Raw genomic sequence first — 15,863 nt, forward strand, 5'->3', positions numbered from 1 at the left:
AAAGGAAGGGCCACAATGGTCCTGCCTTCTCACAGCCCTGATACTTTGGGCTCGGGGCAGAGAGGAAGGGCCTGCACCAAACACGGCAGCAAGCCTTTGGGGGCACAGACCGGTCGCCCATCTACATTCTTATTCCAAGAAGGAAAGGCCAGGTTTCCCTGGGCGGCCCGGAAGAATCCTGCTCTCTCTGCCTTCCAGACACCCCGGAAATGAAGGTCCTCAAGGCAGCTTGCTGTATGCTTGGGGGACAATGCTTGCTGCAGACTGACCACCCCCGCCCCACCACAGAAGCGTGAAAAGGAGGCAAGTCTTGGCAATGATTAGCAACTCCACACCGGGTTTCAGTGTAATAAAACGAGTTTATTTACACAGTAACATGAATGCCACAGCGTCCACAGCAAAGTACCACAGCAAACCAGAGCATAGAAGTGCCCCCCAATGACAGGGGGAGGTTTATATATTTATACATCTATAAAATGGGGGACCAGAGAGATGAAGCTTCAGATAAAGCGACTGAGACAACAAGCTTTCCAAACAGAAAGCTTCCACAGAGCAAGGGGCAGGCTCGGAAGACCCACTGGAAAGACAATTCCAAGGACAAAAGCCAGAGAGAGCCAGAGTCTCTTCTGGCGGGTGACCTCAGCGCCCCGATGTCCTGTGTGGCAACAACAGAGAATCCTAACCCAGGGATCTCAGACAGAACCTGTGAGACTGGCGGGGTGAGGGGTGCCTACTCGGGCTTGAACAAGTGGCGTGAGTTGTTCTTTCAAAGAGGCTACCCTGAGACCTTTGGGTAGGGCAACATTCAAGCATATTTGCTGTGTGCGGGTCCTCACGCACTCCAACCATCCTCTCTCCTCCCCTTCCTCCTCCTCCTCCTCTCTCACACATATACACACACACAAGAAGGGCAAAGTGGATTTTCTGAAATACAATAAAGTTCATAGTAATATATATATTTATATATATGTCTATATATTTCTTCTATGTAAAAAATTTCCAACATCCTCTGAATCCCTGAAACCACCTTGGATTAAAAAAATACAGAGGGTGGGATGGGTGTTAAGAGGCTGGCCCACAGCACGCGGGCTGTCCTCGCGGGGCAGTGCCCAGACGGGGGAAGGAGGCGAGTATTGGAGGCAGCTCATATGGAACACGCTTCCCCAGTGCTGTAGCAGCAAATTGAGTTCATTTTGAACAGGCCCGGGCAAAAGGGTGAGACAGCTGGCGAGCCCCTTTCTCCTTCTGGGCACTTAGTAACTATTACATGATGGTAATGTTGAGTGGTAAACACCTCTGCAGGAAGGTTTATAAAAACATTCACAATCCATTAAGAAATCTCCCAAGAATTCTTTAGAACACTACCTACTGAAACCACCATTAAAAAGAAAAAAAATCCTTCAAATACAGTGTCAAAGAGACGGGCTGTTTCTTCACAAGCTTAGCCCCATGGAACAGCTCCTGACCGTCCCTTCCAGGAGACGCAAGGGAGGGAGGGTTTTTTTTAGGGGGGGAAGGGGTGGTCAGGTTCCTGGGAACCTTACATTCAATCTAGGGTGGGCTTTTGGGGGGGTGGTTTTCTCCTTTCCTAATACATGACTTTGCTATTAAAAAAATAAATTAAAAAAGTTATTTTTTTTTTATTTTTTATTTTTTTTAAGGGTAGAGGTGGAATGCCTGTCAACTCCTCTCCCCGGCATCAGCTTTGGCAAAAGCTTTGCCGTAAGCATCGGGGTAAACTGGGCTTCGTGTCTTTGGTACCTTCCCTCCCTAAGGCCTCTGCAACGCCGGCCTCCCCCCCGCAACCCCCTGGGGTCCTGGGCCCGCCCAATTCCCTGGGGGCTGATGAGGGCGGCCAGCTGGATTTCAGTGCACAGTTAAGAGCAGCGATTGGAGTTCTAGGCTGCCGATCATGTGGGGACTTGGAGAATTAACTCGGATGAGGTAAAATGAACAGCCCAGACAGGAAGAAAGTAAAACAATAAGTGACTCCTAAGCTGAGCCAGATTTCTGTTGGGGGGGGGGGGGGGGGGCTGGGCCCTCAGGAGGCTCCGGGTTCAAATTCTGACGTGGCCCACCTTCCTCATTCCCTTGCCCTATGCCGTCATTCTGCTAGATGGGGGAGCCTGGGAAAATTACTCAGCTCTGTCAGCCTCGGTTCCTCTTTGAGTAAGGTACAGAGCAAGAAGAGTGAAGAGGGTGGAAGGAACGTTTCAAACCTGCGCGGCTCCAGCGGCCTCTTGGGATCCTTCGAAATGCCAACATGTCAGTGCCATCGCGCTTCTTGTGGTCGGATCCATATTTTGCAGATCATTTGCTTTGCTCTTTAGCTCCTGCTAACTCGTTTAGAGACACTTTGAGCAGAATGTCAGCTCTGAGGAGGAGGCCTGGGAAGGAGGAAGCCTTCTCGAGGTTGGTTTTAGGGGTTCGCAGAAGACTTCCCAGCCAGCATCAGATGACTTATGGCTCGCTCTGGGAAGCCTGTGGCTGCCCTTCTCACCATCTGACCCAGAGGCCTTTGGGAGTTCTTTGGAGCCAGGGATTTTCCGACAAGATTTCTGCTAAAATCCAAGAGAGACCTCTTCTAAAATCTCTGGGCTTACAATACCAAGGCTGCCCGCTCATTTGGAGCGTGGAAGCAAAGGTGGATCCACCTCATCCCTTCTGAAGTAAAATGTGTTTCCCCAAACTCTAAATAATGTGTTTGATGCTTCCCCTCTCCACTTGCCTTCTCTGTCATGACCCCTCCCTGGGTCTATCACTTGGATACCTTGGCGGGGGGTGGGGTGTTGGGGTCCCTCCAGACCTCCCAGCTTCAGCTTCTGAAGCCAGAGCCCGAGACCCTGCCAGAGAACCCAGCTCTGAATCCTAAGCCGACGCCTGATGGCCTCAGCTCCCGGGCGGCTTCCACAGATTTCCCTTTCTCCCTTTCCTGCCAGAGACGCTCTTCACTTCGAGAATCCAGGTTAGCACCTATCTGAAAGGCTGCTCCCTCCCACCAAATCTTAAGGCTTCTCAGGACTAGGGTAGACTTTTGAGTCATCCTCTTTCTAGAGTAGATTCTAATTCTAACAACAAGGCACTCACTATGTCGCACATCCCGTCCCTGGTCCAGGCAGCTCCAGCCCTACTACGCTTCTGCTGACCCCACGGGCCGGAGGCTCGGCCTTCTCTCTCCGGCTTTACCAAAGTGCTTGCTTTAAATGGTGTCCAAAAGGCTGCTTGATTTTTCAATTCTCTTGATATAGATGGAAGTGTCTTGAGTAAAAAGTTAAAGTATTCCAATGGAAAATAAAAAAAAAAAATCTCTATTTCCAATCAATACTGTCGACTGCAAACTGTAGTCATTACTTCAGAAAACTGAAAGGGCTTTGGTGCTCACCACCCAACCCCTGGGTCTGTCTGCGGCCGCCCGAGGTGGAGGAGGATGCTTCCTGCAACTCCAGCACATTTAAAACATTTGCCACAATCAGGAAGATGAGTGAACGCTTTATTTTGGAATCCATTCTTTGAAGATCCTGAGATGTTCTTTCTTCCCTTTCCAAGGCACTGCCCAGAGGAAACGTCTTCATCCTTCACCTCTGGGAAGTCTCAGGCCCCGTCTGGCCTGTCTGCATTCATCCCATGAAAGAACAGCAAGCTCGGCTCGCCCCCAAACCAACCAGCAAACAACAGGGACCATGCCCCGAGGAGGTGCTGAGGATTCCTGACATCACTGGGGGAGACAGGCGGGCTCCGTCGACAGCGCGCTGTGAAGATCAGAGACCCCTCCGGGGAGTCCTACCCCCCCCCCCACAACACCCTGGCTGAGGCTCTCGGCTGGGGCCCCGGGATCCACCCCTGGTGTGGCCAGCGTTCTGGTGATGAGATCCAAGTCATTGCACGCACACACAGAACAAGAAAGCTGAGGGGTAAAGAAGGGTCAGGGAGGAGGTGCACGAATATAAAGCTACAAAATGTGCCGTGTGCAAGTTGCCAAAAGAAGCGACACCTTGACTGGATATGTCAGCGATGTGAAGGGCCAGAGACCATGGGGCTCTAACTAAAGCAGCTGAAGCTAGCGGGTGGAGCAGGAGGGCTGGGGCAGCCTCTGGGGAGCCCACTCACTTACAGCTCTAAACTCGGGGGCCGACTGGGCGGAGGGGTCATTCTGACCCGGGCAGCTGGCACAGGACAGCCAAACCGAGACCCCTGCCCCGCCTCCCCAGGGGCTTTCCAGGGGAGATGACCGTCACATACTGGAAGGAAGCACATCACTAACCAACTCCCTTTAACATCTCTTGTTTCCTTTAAAAAAAAATAACATTGCAATAAAATACATTCTCCTTCTCCTTTCCTGATCACTCATAGACACCAGTGAATCAAATGAAAGGCTTAAAAAAATCACCAAAGTTCAGAAGTGTTTCCAAGGCCACTAATGTGCTGTGTAATCCTGCACAGTCGATCTGGTCCCCCGACCCATGGGCTCAGCCCCAGGGCCTGGGGAGGCAGAGGAGGGGAGGCTTCCCCAGACTCAGGAGCCCCCAGGTCATTGATGGTCCCAGCACATACACATGGTCAAAGTGGCTATTTTGTTTTCAAGGCTGAAGTAAACGGATTACTCACAGTTTTGAACGAAATAAACATACAAACATCCACACATGTAAAAAGCACTCCTATCTGAAGCTCATTTATGTGCCAGGAGAGGAAGGGGGGCTCTGGAGGTCTCGCTTCAGGTCAGGTTGCAACGTAAACACTGTAATATACAGCTTAAAAAATACATACAGGAATTGCACATCTATCCATCGGAGAGAGCACGGGGCTCAGAAGGAAGGCCGTCGCTTGGCACCGTTCGGTGTCAGTGGGTCCGCGCCGCTCCCAGCGCCGTCCTTCTGAGCCACTTCGGGCATGATTTGGAACCTAGTAATACTGAGTACGGGGCCGGCTGCCTAAGGAGGAGGCTCCGATGGAGAGGAGGCCGACGGCAGAGGGCAGGGAGAAGGTCCGAGGCTCCCGTCGGGCAGCTCCCCTCCCTCCTCTGCCCGGCCGGCACCTCAGGGCCGCCGACTCTCTCCTTCCACACACGTCTTCGGGCTCAGCTGGCGGCCTCTCTGCTGGGGGAGTGTGGTCTGGGGCTGCCGATAGAAAGAAGTGACCCAATTACTGCCTGAAATCGGGGCCCTGTGGTGGGGCTGCCCTGACACTAATCACAAACAGCCGTGGGACTCTGCTTGTCCTCCTAGCCTGGAGGATGGAGTGGGTCACGGCCGGGTGAAAGGTCAGCCGCCCCCTGGGAGGCCCCCCTGGACCCACCCAAAGAGCAGAACAATCCACTTTCCTACTCAGGGGCTGCAAGTGGCTCAAGACCCTTTACCCACTGAGGCAGGGGGATGGGAGGCCAGCGGCTGGGCCCGTCCTCCCCCCACGACATATGCTTTGGAGCACTGAAGGAAGCAGTTCTGCAGTCCTGGCTCTCTCCAGGCCCAGGGCGAGGCTTACCTGGCCGGGACCCACCTGCCATCTGCCCTATCCCAGGTGGCCCTCGGCTCTCAGCAGGGCACGGAGCACAGCACAATAGACAGAGTTAACCCCTCCCCGTTACCAACAGTGAGCTCCCAGAACAGGCGAGCTTTCTTTTCCTGTTGGAACCATCCGTTTGCTCTCGCAGCCTGTCTATTGCTGTTTAAAATGTGACATGCTGAAAAGCCAGTGAGGGACTATCCAGAAGGGGGGGGGGGGGGGGGGGGGGAGATTTAAACGTAGCTCCCTGTATTCACACCCAAGGAAATTGTTCCTTCAGGGATGTTTTTTTCTCTCATTCATCTCTATTTATAGAAACATTCGCTGGGAGATACTCAGGTGGAAGACAGCGGATATTATGGCAGATTAATTTCTGGGGATTTCAGATGGACTCTGTCCCCCCGAGCGGAGGGCTGGGGGCGACCCTGCCAGGCGGGCCCGTCTGCTCCGCCACTCTCCCACCCTTCCCCTTCCCGGGCTGTGGGGGAGCCACTTTCTAAGGGAAAGCGTCACGGGGCAGGGCCCAGGGGGGGCTGGAGGGGCCCAGAGGACCCCGATCCCACGCACCTTAACGGTGTTGGAGGATGCTGACGATGCAGCCCAGCGAGTCCGTGGTGGCAAAGGCCAGGTACTGAGCGCAGAGCCAGTCTTCCAGGCTAACCCCACACTCTCTGTCCAAAGACTTCTCAGCGAACTTGATCATGAGCAGGGTCCGCTTAATGTCCAGCCAGTTCTGGAGGACGGCGTTTCTCTGGCTAGGGCTGGCCAGGCTGTGGAGCGTCTGGAAGAGGTCCTCCCGGGGCCCCCAGAGCAGGCACTGCAGGATGCCCTTGGCGTCAGAGATGAGGATGCGCTCCGAAGGGTTGGGGTTCAGGAGGCAGCTGGCGAGCTGTTGCAGCCCCCACGAGTAGGGCGAGCGGCAGGGGATGCGGGGGAGGTCGGCGCGGGTGTACTCCTTCTCCTTCAGCTCCGGGTTCTCGTCAAAGGGGTTGGGGAGGTGCAGCATCTCGTAGATCAGGATGCCGGTCTGGAACTCATCGCACTTCTTGTACTGCGTGGCGGTGATGATCTCGGGTGCCAGGCGGGACTGGTCCCGAAAGACCTCGGGGTCCACCAGATGGCTCTTCTGCTTGGCCTGGGAGAAGTTGCTCACGATCAGTCTGGTCGGGGAGGCGGCAGCTGCGCCGGGCTCGCCCCTCTGGGCGCTCCCGCCGGCCCGGCAGTGGAGGAGGAGCAGGTTCTCCAGCCGCAGGTCGCAGTGCGTGACGTGGTAGGGCTTGAGGTGCTCGAGGCCGGAGCACAGCTGCAGGAGGAGCAGGCACACCTGCCGCTCATACGTGTCGGGGCTCTTCCCGTGCTGGGCCAGAGACTCCCGCACGAAGTCTGCCACGGTGAGGTAGGGAACCTCGCGGGTGATGACCACCACATGGCTGCGCTGCTTGCTGGGGCCGCCCCTCGGGGCCGACTCCGCGCCCGCGGACGGGGCTCTGTCCCGAGGCTCAGCCCCCTCTTCCTCCTCCGCTTCCATTTCATCGTCTTCCTTCTCAGGGGCATCAGGGTCTTCCCAGGGAAGAAGGCGGACGGGAACTTCGGCTAGGAAATGGCCGCAGTCCTGCTGGATGTTAAAATGAATGGCCAGGCTCTGCCGGACGGCCAGACTGTGGTAATACTGTTGGGACTCTTTAGCTTTGCTTTTGCAAATCTGGAAAAAATAAAAAGAAGGGATTAGAAAGGCCTCGGCACTTTCAATATCAGACTTTAAAGACACCTAGACCTGGACTAACTTGTGAGTCATGGGGGCAGCTCTTTTTGGCCAAAGCTGGGCAACTTGAGGCTCAAGACCCTTTCCAATGGGCCTTCCGGAGGCCTTGCAGGCAGTCATAAAGGAGGAGGAGCCCTCCCTCAGGCTGCTCTCAAAGGCACCTTGCAAAAGAGAGGGGCCATGGATCAGAACCCCGGCTCTTGGGGGGCTTATGCCAAGGGAGAAGAGCTCTGGAGAGCGCTCCAGAGGTGGGCCATCCCTCTCCCGCCTTTGGAGCAGAGCGAAACAAAGAGAGAATCATCACCAAAGATTCTGCCAGAGGAAAGCAATACATTGTCTGCCCCGGTGGCAATCCCCTAAAGAGTCCTGGATTTCCTCCTGCCCAACACTCAGTACCCGGGCAGCCCGTGACAAGTGCCCTCCCTTCAGTAGGTCTCAGTTTCCTCACCTACACAATGACGGTCTCTGAGTTCCTTTCCCTTCCTCTATTTCTGATCATCTTAAGTCCTGAGGGTCAAAAGGGAAGCCCTCCATCAGCCTCAACAACCCGGCTTTCGGCTCCAGGGCCGATTGGAGAAGCTCATTCTGACCAGCTCCCCTTTAGATAAATCACTTAATTTCTGTAGCTGCTCAGGGTCCTTCTCTGTGAAATGGGGAGAAGGTATTTGTATTCCCTATCCCCCAGGCTCATTCTGGAGAGAACATTCTGTAACTCCTACAGCAACAGAGAAAAGGGAATTCCCCATTACTGAGGGCTCCCCCGCTCCTCCGCACCCCTCAAAAAGATCCGAACAACCAACAATCCTATAGCAGCATCCGGGCCTTTTGCCAATAAGGGCAACAACGGGAGCCTGGGTTCTCCACGCCAGGAACTAAAAGCACATGACCAGCCTTTCTGGCCCCGCTGACCAGGCGCATCCCTTTATTCCAATCTCTCCTCAACCTGAAGGTGCTTCCCGACTCCATAAACATCAAAGTCTTCCCAGCAACACAGCAGCAGTATTACTTTATCTGTTTATCACAGTCACACAGAAAGGAAGCAAATTTACCCGATGCATTTTCTAGTCAATTTTATTTAAGAAAAGAAAATACATCATTTTCTTAGGAGGATGGGAACAGCGGACCCCCAGTTCTGAGGAATCTCACCCTCTGATTTCCACTCAAATGTATATTTTCTAAGAGATGACCAAAGGCAAGGGAGTCTCCCGGGAGAGAAGCCTCTCTCTCATTTATGGTATGTATACATATTTATTGCTGCCGAGTGCCTCCCTGCCAGTGATAGGGCCATAAGAATACAGAGACAAAGAGACATCATAAAACAGTTGTTCATTGGGGGCTGAGGCAGAGAGGCAGCAGGGTGGAGACTTACAGGAATAAAGGTTGGCTCTGGATTCCAGGGTCCACTCTGACCCCCTACTCACCAGGCCTCTGGTTTCTTCATTAGCCTTGGGGGGAGAGGTGTGAGTAAAGTGCTTGGCCAGTAAGAGCTGGGATTCCCACAGAATGTGTTGGGGCTCTTTAAGAATCACCCACTCCCCAATCACAGCTGGCCTCTGTGGTGGTGGTGCGTTGAAGCTCTTTGAAGGTGGGGCTGTTTCTCACTTGGTCCTTTGGTCACAGTGAACCCTTCCCCCATATCCCTTTGCCCTGCCAGCAGCTTGCTTGGGTTGGCTGCCATGCCAGCCAATGCAGCGCCCAAGACTTAGGCTCATCCGCCTGCCTTACGTCATTTCTGTGGGACGCTGATAAAGGTGCTTCTTACGTGTGGCTCGTGCTCTTTCAGAGCTCCTCCACCACCATCACTTTGTGATGCAATAAATAGCCTTCCAAGGTCCATTTGTGGAGAAGACCAAGCTCTCCAGCTGAAAGGACCTGTCCAAAGGTTGTGAGAGGGTCAGAGGCTTCTGGTAGCTAATCTAGCAAACTCAGTCTCTAGATGGGGAAAATAAGGCTCAAAGCTTGGAGTCCCATGGCCAGAAAACAGCCCTAGTGGGTCCTTCATTCAGGTCTGAACTGGAAGGAGGACTGGGGACCCCTCACTTCCCAGATGAGCAGAGAGCCTCAGTCAGAGGAGTCCTCAGCACAGCCCTGGGCTGAGGGGCCAGCACGGAGCCTCACCCCCAATTCTGTGCCTGACGGAACCCAAGAGCTCTCATTCCCACATCCCTGGCTTACTGACTTGTATTCAGAACCATGCATAACTTAAACATTAACCTCAACAAGTCCGAAGATATCGTCAAACCCTTATTCTCAAATACCATCTAGAGACCAAATGACCAGACTGCAAATCTAGAGAGCTCTTCCTAATTTTCCAAACACTTGCATGAACACATGTGTCTTAGGGCTGAAAATGAGATGAAGCCATAACTGGGAAGTGCTTAACAAAATAAATAAAAACAAAACAAAACTTAGGTGATGTTGTGAACATTTTCTAAGTTACTATCTGCCTGAAGGGCCCCTTATGTATGGGCTGGTGGCCTCTGTTTCTATCCGAGTTTGGGTCTGCGGGTGAAAGGGGAATTTTTATTTGTATAGGAATGAACCTTGACGGTCCTAACGAGTTCCCTTCTCATTCAGGTTTGATGATGGTGTGAGCATTAAACATTTGCACATTTTTACAATAAGAAATCAAGAAGAAAACCATTTTTTTTTTGTTCTGAGAATTCTAGTTATTTTTCTTTTGTGTGCTCCCTGAAGGAGATTTCTGGGAAATTATGCTCCATGTGGATCTGTCTGGAAGCAGAAGAGGGTGGTCATTGTCCATGACCTCCATCTTTCCACGGATGCCATGTCCTGATCATTCGGTCAACGTGCCAGCAGAGGTCCGTGTGTCAGAATGCAGGGGGAACGAGGATCTGCCATAGAAAGCTGTGAGGGGGATGATTAAATCTAACCAAGCTGACAAAAACTCTCATATCAAGCCAAGATTTGCTGGGATATCTGTAGCTTTGTAGCCTGCAAACAGGGGAAGTCATTCTCATTTGGATTACTTTTTTCTTTAAACCTTTAGGTTTGAGTGGATAATAAAAAGATGGATACTCCCACCTGAACTTATGCTTCACTTCTCAGATCAACTCCAGCTGAACTCTCAAAATGATTTACAAAGAAAGAATGACGAATCGGTCAGTCATTTGGCTGTGCTGATGGGAGGGAATGGTCTCCACACAGATAGCTATGCTGAACAGGCCAGCATTGCCTAATCTCTGTATCTTGCAACATTTAGAAGAAGACTAATGGGTCAATGATTTTTAAGGGTAAATGGAAGGAGAATTCTGGGCCGAGAAACAGGGGAAAAATACCAGGGCTTCTAATTGGTTTAGACCCATCAAAACAGTCACAATTAAGCACACAGACCTATGGAGATTTCCATAATCGGATTTCTCATATGATGGGTATCTCATAAATCTCTATTATGGAGCCCACTATGATGTTAATTTAGATAGGAGTATTAAATTCTAAGAAATAATGTTCTATGCACTACATAGTAGATCTTTTTCAAATATTAATAACTTGACTGTTTTAGTTTCTACAAACCTAAATGACCTGCCTCACAATGATAAATTTCTAGCCCCAAAGAATTATCTGAGAAAGCAAAGTATTGTTCCTAGGACAAATGGACAATATTCTGTCCCATTCTTTCTTCTGCCCGGTGTTTTATTCTATCCAGGGAATGAATTCACTTCTTGAACCTCCCGAATGAGCTCTGAATTCAGCCTTTTCATTTTTTATTCTTTTGAAAAACGTTCAAGTCCCTTCTTCAGTATAGGGGTGGAGCTCAGACAATAGTCACAGGGTTGTTTCAGAGTAATCTTGAAGGTCCCTTGACAATCAGGAGCGCTTTCTGTAGGCCTGCTGGCCTTTCATCATTCTGAAGTAGGAACAAACCATAAACTTCAAAGGCTTCATAATATACTACAAGACTGTTCCTTTTGTAATGTGTAAGTAAATGACTTCCCTCCTTTTTCTTTCTGATGCTTTTTTCCCCCCAAGAATTCTGGGAAATAGTTTAAAACTTTGAACCTGAGCAGATTCTGTGCTGGACATTTCTTGGAACAGGAAGGGAAACCTCGCTGGCAAAGCACTTGGGGGAGCATCCCTAACACAGTACTGTGCCTGCCAGGATATAAGCACTCCTGCTGAGGTCCATTTCTCCCCGTCACAGTGGTACCCAAGAACAGCATGCAAGGTAAACCTGGGATGCTGAAGAGTTTGGGGGAGAGGGAGGACAGCCCATGCTCAGGGTTTCCTGAGGACCTCGGTTCTGCCTCTCACTTCTAGCGAAGGAGGCAATTGGCTGGTTGGCTGGGTGGCTGATCCACAAGCACCAACACAAGAGCAGCTGGACGCTTGGCTGGTTAGGAAGGATCCCAGGGCAAAAGGAAGCAGGGGGAGAACGCCAGTCACTCTGGCTTCCAGATCTTTTCTTCTGCAAAACCCTGGGAACAAGCCTGATACTCAAATGCCGGGAGGCAGAGCTCAGCATGGTGACCCTCTGCTCAGAAAAGGGAGAAGAGAAACTGGCGGGAGCAGTCTCAAGCTGCATTTCCTTACAATCTTCACACATGCAGTTTAGCAATAGAAACAGCAAAGATCTGTCGAACTGTAAATAAAACCAGAAGCCTTGACTGGTGAGAGGAAGGTCTTCCCGCAATCTCGCTGCACATGCAATCTCTGAACACTTTAATGGATGCTGTTCCTTTTGGAACAGGCCCCACGTCGGTGTTGTTCATGGAAACTGCTCTGCCCACCTCCCAGGCAAAGTGTGGCTGCTGATTTTCGGAAGAACTGCCCACGTCTTACGCTGGGATTTTTAAAGGAGAGCTCGAGCCCAGGTGTGGGAAGGTGACTGCCCTCTGTGCATGTGCAGTGTGCCACTACAAGTGTGAAGCCCTCAGCGGGCTGCTGGAAAAGGATCAGAGGCTCGCTCTGTTGGGGGTCAAGGCACAGCGTGTCCAGCCAATCCCCCCCTCGCGTCAGGCACAAACGGTCCATGGGAACTCTTCTCTCAATCTGCACCTCCTGTTTCTTTTGAGCTCCTGTACTTCTGCGGCGCTCACTGCGCCTTCGCGGACTGGGCCGCCTTGCTGGTCCTGGGCCAGCGTCTCCCACGTCTCGGTCAGTTCCCAAATTCTTCTGAGAGCCCTTGTATCTCTGCTTCTGCACTCCCGGCAAGTGCCTGCCTGAGTCCTCAGACAAGCATCCATTCGAACACCGTGGCCAGCCCGACGGGGTTGGGAGGCTTGGCAGTTCACTGGAGAATGGACCTCAGTGGCCAGCACTTGTCCTGCCAGGAGACCTTCAGAATCTTCCCAAGACAATTACATGGAAGTGCTTTGGTCCTGCAGCATGGCAGCCTGAACCCCCCGAGGCTGGCACCCGTGGACCTTGCATGTGCGGGATCCTCTCCGCTCCCTCACTTTCCCTCGGAGCCTCCCAAACCCGGAGCTGGCTCTGGCAGCACGTGCGTCTACCTCGTTATCAGCGTGGACCTCCCTGGGAAGAAAAATTATCCGCAGCAAGGGCTGAGGTTCCTCATATGGTTGGGGCAGTGCTGGGGGTGGCGACACCTCTGCAAACGGACCCATAGGACTTGGGGCTAGGTCACTCTCCGCTTGTGGGGAAGGCCGGGCCCTGCAGCCAAGGAGGATGACGTCCATGTGCTGGCAGGGGGTGCTCTTCTGCCTCGGCCTGGGCATTTTACTGGGCCTCGGTGAACCTTCAGTGAGAGGGAGATTGCCAGGCAGGAACTGCTGAGTGATGAAAAGGAGAACCGCAGTGGACCACAATCGGGCACCTCCGGGTCAGTCTGCCGATTACACAAAGGTGCAGGCACCCGAGGAAAACCCGAAGCCCCCAAAGTGACACCAGCCCCGCCGGGAGGGCCCGGGGCCCTTCCCAGAGCCTGACACAGCACCCAGCCCAGGTGTGGTGAGTGCCCCAAAGGTGCCGGCTCTGTGACCTGCTGGGAAGGCCTGGCCCCGACCCCGTCCTGTGACTGGCCACTTCTACTTTCTCTCTGGACCTCAGTTCTCTCTCTCAAGAAACCCTGTAGTTGGGTGTTTTTAAAATTTTTTTTTAACATTTCTATTTAAAATTTTGAATTCCAAATTCTATCCCTCCTGCCCTCTCTGAGATGATAAGCAACCAGAGATGGTTATACACGTGCGATTATGTAAAGCATTCCCACTGATGAGCCGTTTGGGCTCTCGATCCGATGATCCTATGATTTAGGGAAATTGAAGGCACGGTACCTCGGAGCTTCTGAAGCATCACACTTACGGAACTAAATTTACAAAGGGACAGTCCAGAGCGCACACTTTTATATGGTACAAATGTGAAAATTGGGATGATACCACACATTATGAATCATTTGATGAGAAAAGGAGATTGAGATAGAAAATCATGGTACTGAAGTAAGAATTAGACTAGATAAGAGAAAATGGGATTTAAATCTTGGCTCTGCCACTGAACCAGCAGCATAACCTTGACCAGCCACATACACACAACTTCCTTGCTAAAAAAGGAAGCTGGGGGGCTGACCTTGAAGACCACAGTGGTCTTTTCCATCTCTAACAAGCCAGGATGCCATGGGCCTGGGGGACAGGCACTTGATCTTACTAAACTGATTATATGAAGGGTGGATAAATGGTACCTGGGTCTAAACTAAGAAGCATTCTATGTAGTGAGGATGTACTAGGAAGTTTGGGGAGGATCACATACTTTAGGACTTCAATTCTTATAAAATTGTCCATTCTCAAGAAATCCATTCTGTCTAGAAGAGAAGTTTACTACCTTAGAATTTACTATCTTGTATATATCTTACATCTTGGGGATTCTCCTTACAATAAATATTGGAACCTAAAAGAAACTTCCATGCCTAAGTTAAAATGGCAGGACATTTGAGTGCAAGGAGAATTTTTGTCACAGTTGTATAGACTGGGAAAAGGAAGGGACAAAGTCGTTTGAGAATCTGCCGAGAGTCAAGATTAGAAGTCACTTTATTTGATGTTCCTGGGAGCTGAGACTATACATGGATCTTGCATGAAGTGAAAAGTGAAACAATCTTTGGCTCCCTGGAGGCCTCTACTTTTGGGTTTTGACCCAGGCCACAGGATGGCACCAATGGGTGGCAACTGTGTTGGGCACTTTCAGGGCATTCGGCCCTGAAATGAGGTGGCTACTGAGCGCCAGTGGCTCAGTAATACGTGTGCCGTTTGGGGTGGGAGAGGAGAGAAGTTCTGCTGATTCATCACTGTGGGTAGTTTCAGTGTAGAGAGTTTTATGTTAAATTAAGAAATTGGAACTTTCAGTTCCTTCCATGTCAATAAGCTAGTAATTAATTACCCGTGTCTATAGCTAGAAATTCTGACCAGTCCCAGTTGTTTCTCTTAATGCTTTTCCAGTTAGCGTCTTGCTTTCTCAGCATCCTCTGGAAAAAGATAAACTGGGATTCTGCAGCCTACAGAGCTAGAGAAGATGCTGGTCTCCATGGTTCACCTGGATTGTTCCAGACTTTTAGCCAGGTATTTGGGAGAGCTAAAAGCTAAGAAATCATTCTGCTGTAATAACAGGCACACCGGTTTTCCCAGAACTTCACTTCTAAAGGATTTAGCAGGCTGCCGCTAAGGGAAGGATCTGCAGTGTTCTGTGGACTTTAGACAGAACAGCAATCAACTGATAAATTTTATTAGCTGTATTATTATTAGTTTCGATTTGTTATGGTCCTCTGGAAGTAATTTTGGTCAGATTTCCTGGAAGGCACTTGGCCAGGCCGCTGTGACAGTGTAGTTAAGTTACTCAGGCTTTCACTTGAGGAAAGGGCCGCTTATCAGAAACAGTAGTTCCAAAGGGCGCGGTCTATATATGGTCCAAAGAATGGAGAATTATTCACTGTGAGACCTTGGACAAAGCACTTAACACACTGGAAGCCTTGGTCTCCTCATTTCTAAAATGAGGAAGTTAAATGAGATGATTTAAAGTCTCTTCAGGCTTTGGCCTGAGATCCTAGAAAGCAACTCACCAATGGAAACAACGGGACTGGGCTGGGGATGCCATTTTGGGGCCTGCAGATGTTGTCTTCTGATTTTACTGTTTTTCTAGTCAAAGGTCTATCTGTTAGTTTCACTGAGATTTGGGAATGGGAAAGGGGTCAAGTTTATGTGAAATATCTATAGCACTGTATCTGGTACAGACTCCCCTACGTGCACATACACAGACAAGTAACAAGTGGGAAGGCATCGGTAGCCACAACAAGAATCAATCACAGATTCACATAATTCAGTGCTGAAGAGACACCACAGGCTACCCAATTCAATCCCTTTGACAGAGAGGGAAACTGAGGGCCAAAGTAGTAAAAAGATGTACACAGGCCATTAAATACTTCTCTTGCCATCCAAATGGCTGCTCTATCTAGATCTACTCCACCAATATGAGTGAATGAGCTTAAATGCCAAAAACTACATCCCTTTGTCACTATAGGAATATAAGCTCTACTTTCCAGCCTACCAGGTTACCCAGTGATGTCTTCATCACTGATGGTTATGTAAACAACCATTTACTCTCCAAAAAAGGATTCTGGTTGGCGCCTCTGTCAATTAAGACG

General features: G+C 50.8%; 1 protein-coding gene across 9 annotated transcripts in view; it reads right to left on the bottom strand.

Moving 5' to 3' along the window:
- Window positions 1-339: 339 nt before the first annotated feature.
- Window positions 340-15,863, bottom strand: part of PEAK1 (pseudopodium enriched atypical kinase 1) — a 252,118-nt gene continuing 236,594 nt past the window's right edge. For all 9 annotated transcript variants that reach the window (XM_031956806.1, XM_031956808.1, XM_031956809.1 and 6 more), the window contains 2 exons: window positions 6,067-7,201; window positions 340-5,114 (listed from right to left, as the gene is read on the bottom strand). In XM_031956806.1, coding sequence (XP_031812666.1) covers window positions 6,068-7,201 — 1,134 coding nt within the window. In that variant the 3' untranslated portion in view covers window positions 340-5,114; window position 6,067. The remainder of the gene's footprint in view (window positions 5,115-6,066; window positions 7,202-15,863) is intronic.

The sequence above is a fragment of the Sarcophilus harrisii genome, chromosome 2, assembly GCF_902635505.1.
Source record: "Sarcophilus harrisii chromosome 2, mSarHar1.11, whole genome shotgun sequence".
In the NCBI taxonomy this organism is placed as follows: domain Eukaryota; kingdom Metazoa; phylum Chordata; class Mammalia; order Dasyuromorphia; family Dasyuridae; genus Sarcophilus; species Sarcophilus harrisii.